At 29.5% G+C, this 5,243-nt stretch overlaps 2 protein-coding genes across 2 annotated transcripts; one reads left to right on the top strand and one right to left on the bottom strand.

The window, feature by feature from the left end:
• Positions 1–211: 211 nt before the first annotated feature.
• Phum_PHUM304120 (uncharacterized protein) lies at positions 212–2,122 on the top strand (the record flags this gene model as incomplete). Its single annotated transcript, XM_002427184.1, has 8 exons — positions 212–343; positions 425–626; positions 711–854; positions 937–1,070; positions 1,139–1,402; positions 1,477–1,674; positions 1,787–1,946; positions 2,025–2,122. The coding sequence occupies 8 exons, from the start codon at positions 212–214 to the stop codon at positions 2,120–2,122; spliced, it is 1,332 nt and encodes a 443-aa protein (XP_002427229.1).
• A 763-nt stretch (positions 2,123–2,885) lies between these two features.
• Phum_PHUM304110 (tubulin alpha-3 chain, putative) lies at positions 2,886–4,819 on the bottom strand (the record flags this gene model as incomplete). Its single annotated transcript, XM_002427183.1, has 8 exons — positions 2,886–3,015; positions 3,133–3,296; positions 3,373–3,469; positions 3,542–3,806; positions 3,876–4,041; positions 4,119–4,315; positions 4,394–4,721; positions 4,808–4,819. 8 exons carry the CDS (start codon positions 4,817–4,819, stop codon positions 2,886–2,888), a joined length of 1,359 nt encoding a protein of 452 aa, XP_002427228.1.
• Between the last annotated feature and the right edge of the window lie 424 nt (positions 4,820–5,243).

Here is a 5,243-nt window from a genome sequence, read left to right as displayed (position 1 = left end):
TTTTAAAATATAAAAAATTGTAAAAAAAATTTGTTTCGAAAATCTAAAAGTATTTAAATTGATACACGCCATTGTAACTGAATCGATTTAAAATTATTCCGCTACGAGCGTTGGCATTCATAATTTTTGTAACGTCCGAAGTGATATTTGTTTTTTTTTTTATTTTTTTTTTTCAAACAAGCTTAAATATAAAAATCATTAAATAATCATAATGGGTAAAAAAAAGAAATCACCTAAAAATGCTTTTTCTTTTTTTTTGGATGATTACGTTCAAAATCAACGGGATAAAGGAAACCACATAACACATAAACAGGGCGCCGAAGAATGTGCATCTTTATGGAAGGTACTTTTTTTTCTTTTTTTTTTTGTTTATTTATTTTTACATAAGAAAATCTTTTACTTGATATTTTTACATAATTTCTAGAATCTGTCATTAGAAGAAAAAGAAAGATATAAAAATTTGGCAAGTGAATACAAGATAAATAAAATTAACGATGATAAGAAATTTACGAATTTAGGAACAAGTTTTAGTGAAGTAAAACAACAGGAATTTATGCTTAAAAAGGAAGAAGAAGATGCTGATAATGAAATAAAAAGAACAGTATTTAATTTAAATGGTGGTACCAGTGAGTATAAAAATATTAATTATTATTAAACTACTTGTCGAAACTTGCAATTTTAAAGTAATTATTATTTTTATTTATTTGCAGTCGAAACTCAGATTTTTTATTTGATTCATTGTAATTATTACTGTAAGACTGATGATGGCGTTTATGTTCCTGCAGAATTAGCAATAAGTAAATTTAGTTTAGGCAGTGGTATTATCGATTCTTACCACACTTTAATCAGTCCAGGTATTTAAAAATAATAATAATAATAATAAATTTCAATTACTTTATAATTATTACATACATACCTTTCATTTTATCAAACTAGACAAAATACCATTGGGTTATGCATTCGAAACTAAGAAAAATATAAACGAAATTCATAAGTTACCATATCCGCCATATTCTGAAGGGAATTCAAGTTATTATTGCATAAGTAAAGAAATTTTAAATTTTTTACAAGTAAGTTTTTTTTTCCACTGCAAAAGTTCATTGTTATTTTTTTTTTAAATTAAATTGAAACTTTTTAGCATGATTTTCCTCCTTTGTACTGCCTTGAAAACAATTTGCAAGCGACAAAAAGTGTGATTACAACACTGACAAAAAATTCAGTTAATAAAAATGTCAATTTTAAAATATATCCGATGCACAAATTATTTTTTCATTTGAAAAATAAATGTGCCGAGTTTGTCGTAGAATGTCCGGGGATTTCTTTAGGTTTTCCATTGTTATCGAATGCAATTGTTGAGCTTGAAAAAGACATTTTCTGTTATGTGACTAATCTTTCTTGTGATGTAAGTAAATATACAGCAAACAATACTTTTAATGTTTATAAAAAAAAAAAAAAATTGGATGCTTTTCATATTAGTTTCATGGCAACATGGAAGAGAAATATCAAAATTGCAGTTTATCAATTGTTCAACGATATGTTTATGTTATTTGCGATCACTGTTGTCAGTATATTAATGTCAAACTCATACCTGGAAAACACATTAGGTTAAATTGTGATTTGAAAAGCAATGAAACCTGTAAGATGATTAAAAATAAACAAAAAATTTCTTCTCATGTGAGTAATCGTAATCAATGTTTCAAAATATACATAAATGAATACTTTTTTTAATGGCTGTCAAGTTTATCTGCTTGTTTTTAATTTTTAAATAATGGTAACTTAAATTTAGGTTAAAACTCAATCTGACAAAGATGACATTGTTTTTAAAGAGGAAAGAAAAATTCCAAAATGGTTAAAAGAGAAAAATGAAACAAGTTTATCAAAGTCAAATGTTAGCGATAATGGTGATGAGGTTTACAAAGAGGCAATGCCTATGAGTAACGATAAATGTAAAATTATTAACATTAAAAGAAAAGTAATTAAAAATGATGGAAATATTAATTCTTGTTTTTTTTTTTTTTTTCTAGTTTGGGAAAATAAACGGTCAAAAGAAAATTTGAATTTACCGAAGGAAGATTTTCCACCATTGGGCGGAACCGGAAAATCCCGTAAATTTAAGTTTTAATTAAATTTAAACTGGGGGAGAGGAGACAACATAACGTTTTTATTTGTTTTACGTTGAAAATTTTTTTTTATTTTTATTTTTAGTACCTAAATTGTGTATTTTAATAAAGTACACAAATAATTTAATAACAAGTTTGATTTAATGATAGACAACGCGAATCTTTTTTTTTTTTTTTTTAATTATGATTTTCGTTTTATTTTGTGTTTATTTTATTTATAAAAAAATAATTTTAAAATATTAATTTTATTTTTACTCACGAATAAAATTGTAATGTTATTTTAAAATGGTAGTTTTCTAAAATTCCTTTTTTTAAAAAAAATTTAACAAGTTTTTCAGATTATAAGGCGAACATATATGAAAATTATGCTCGATTTCATTATTATATATATATGAAAATGATTTTAGAGTCTAATGCCACGAAAAAGTTTGAAGATGATATGAAGGTATAAAAAAAAAATTCAATCAAAATTTAACGTTAAAAAAAAAAATTTATTTATTTAATGAAATTATTATTAATATAAACGTTACATAAAAAAAATCATTATTATTATTAATAAATTAACAAAAAAAAATTTAATTAGTATTTAATTAACGATTAAATCAGCTGTTATGACCGACACTTCGTTAAATTTGCGAAATAATAATAATAATAATAATAATCAAGTGTAAAAATGTTAAAATAAATTATTATGAGTAAAAAAAAAGAAAAAGGTAAAATGGCATTTTATCCAAAAAATATTTTTTTTATTAAAATTTGTTTCATTTAATATTCGTCTCCTTCCCCGACTTCTTCAACGGAATCAATACCAACTTCTTCGTAGTCTTTTTCCAATGCAGCCAAATCTTCTCTTGCTTCGGAAAATTCTCCTTCTTCCATTCCTTCACCGACGTACCTGAGACAAAAAAAATCACATTATTATTATTATTATTAACAGTTTTTAAAAATATTTATGGATCAAACGTGAGACTTTTTGGAAAGGGTTCAATGGATAAAAATAATCACAGCTTACCAGTGTACGAAAGCACGTTTGGCATACATCAAATCGAATTTGTGATCGAGACGAGCCCAAGCTTCAGCAATAGCCGTGGTATTAGACAACATGCAAACGGCTCTTTGGACTTTGGCCAAATCACCTCCTGGAACTACCGTCGGTGGCTGATAATTGATTCCAACCTAAATCAAATTTTTTTAAATTCAATTTCCGTTAATTCTGACGTGTTTGTTTGTTTTCTTTTTCAGGTTTACAAACCTTAAAACCGGTTGGACACCAGTCTACAAATTGTATCGTTCTCTTAGTCTTGATTGTTGCAATTGCCGCATTGACATCTTTCGGTACGACATCTCCTCTGTAACAAAAAAATTAAATTATTTTAGGTCAAAGGTTAAAATCGTACAACATCCACTAGTTTATACCATACCTGTACAGCATGCAGCATGCCATGTATTTCCCGTGTCTCGGATCGCATTTTACCATTTGATTGGCAGGTTCGAAACAAGCATTTGTGATTTCCGCAACGGTGAGTTGTTCGTGATAAGCTTTTTCGGCACTGATAACGGGAGCGTATGTCGCGAGAGGAAAATGAATTCTCGGATAAGGTACCAAATTCGTTTGAAATTCTGTCAGGTCGACGTTGAGTGCTCCGTCGAACCTTAAAGAAGCCGTTATGGATGAAACAATTTGCCCTGCAAGGTACAAAACCCAATTAGCCGACTCTTACGGTATCACTTTTCTTAAAAAGGTTAATATTTTACCAATGAGTCTGTTTAAATTAGTATAAGTCGGTCTTTCGATATCCAAATTTCTTCTGCATATGTCGTAAATGGCTTCGTTATCGACCATGAAGGCACAATCTGAATGTTCGAGAGTTGTGTGAGTCGTCAAAATCGAATTGTAAGGCTCGACGACAGCAGTTGATACCTGCGAATAGAAAATTTCAAGTGAGTAAATCGTAAAAACCTCACCTCGGTGGGTCGCCATTTTAAAACGAATTTTACCTGGGGAGCGGGATAAATAGAAAATTCCAATTTACTTTTTTTACCATAATCGACCGAAAGTCTTTCCATTAGGAGTGACGTAAAACCTGAACCTGTGCCACCGCCGAAAGAATGAAAAACCAAAAATCCTTGAAGACCCGTACATTGATCTGCTAATTTTCTCACACGGTCAAGAACAATATCGACGATTTCTTTCCCTGTTAATGATAATAATAATAAATAAGTTAAGTGCAACTTTTCACATTTGAAATGATAATAATAATAATAGATTTAACCTATGGTATAATGTCCGCGAGCATAATTATTGGCAGCATCTTCTTTTCCAGTGATCAACTGTTCCGGATGAAACAATTGCCTGTAGGTTCCGGTACGAACTTCATCGACAACGGTCGGTTCCAAATCCACGAAAACAGCTCTGGGTACGTGTTTTCCAGCTCCAGTTTCGCTGAAAAACGTATTGAAACTATCATCGCCGCCTCCGATGGTTTTATCCGATGGCATTTGACCATCAGGTTGTATTCCATGTTCCAAACAATACAATTCCCAACAGGCATTTCCAATTTGAACTCCGGCTTGACCGATGTGAACAGAAATACATTCCCTCTAAAACAACAGGAAAAAAATCTAAAGTATTGATTTTAATAAAATGGAGGAGAAAAAGAAGAAGTAAAACGTCGTAAAGGACAAACTTGTACCATCATGGAAGAAAAAAATTAAATTAGACACGAAAGGTATGTGTGTGTGTGTGTGTGTGTCACCATATAAACTTTATAAACTTTTTCCCTTTTTTTTAAATTCCAAGCACTGAACCCCGTCTCCCCTCCCTTTCTACCCCTCCCCACCTTCCCCTCACTTAATTCCTGTTTTCTTTTTCCATTTAATATATTTATATACATGTACGTTTTTGTAAATTATTACTTTAACGGTACAACGTGTCACTAGAAAAATTTTTCGTTTTTTAAATTACTTTTGTAATTATTATTATTATTATTATTATTATTATTATTATTATATTTTAAACACTCAATCATCACACAAATCGAAATAGAAAGAAAAAATTCCCACAAAAAACGTTTAAAAAAAAATTTATCGGGATAATTAGTCGTGGTAGGGGGAAGGGGAAGG

This window comes from Pediculus humanus, genomic scaffold (genome assembly GCF_000006295.1).
Source record: "Pediculus humanus corporis 1103172107695 genomic scaffold, whole genome shotgun sequence".
NCBI lineage: Eukaryota > Metazoa > Arthropoda > Insecta > Psocodea > Pediculidae > Pediculus > Pediculus humanus.
The sequence above is the reverse complement of the archived record's forward strand: the minus strand, read 5'-3'. Positions and strand labels throughout refer to the sequence as shown.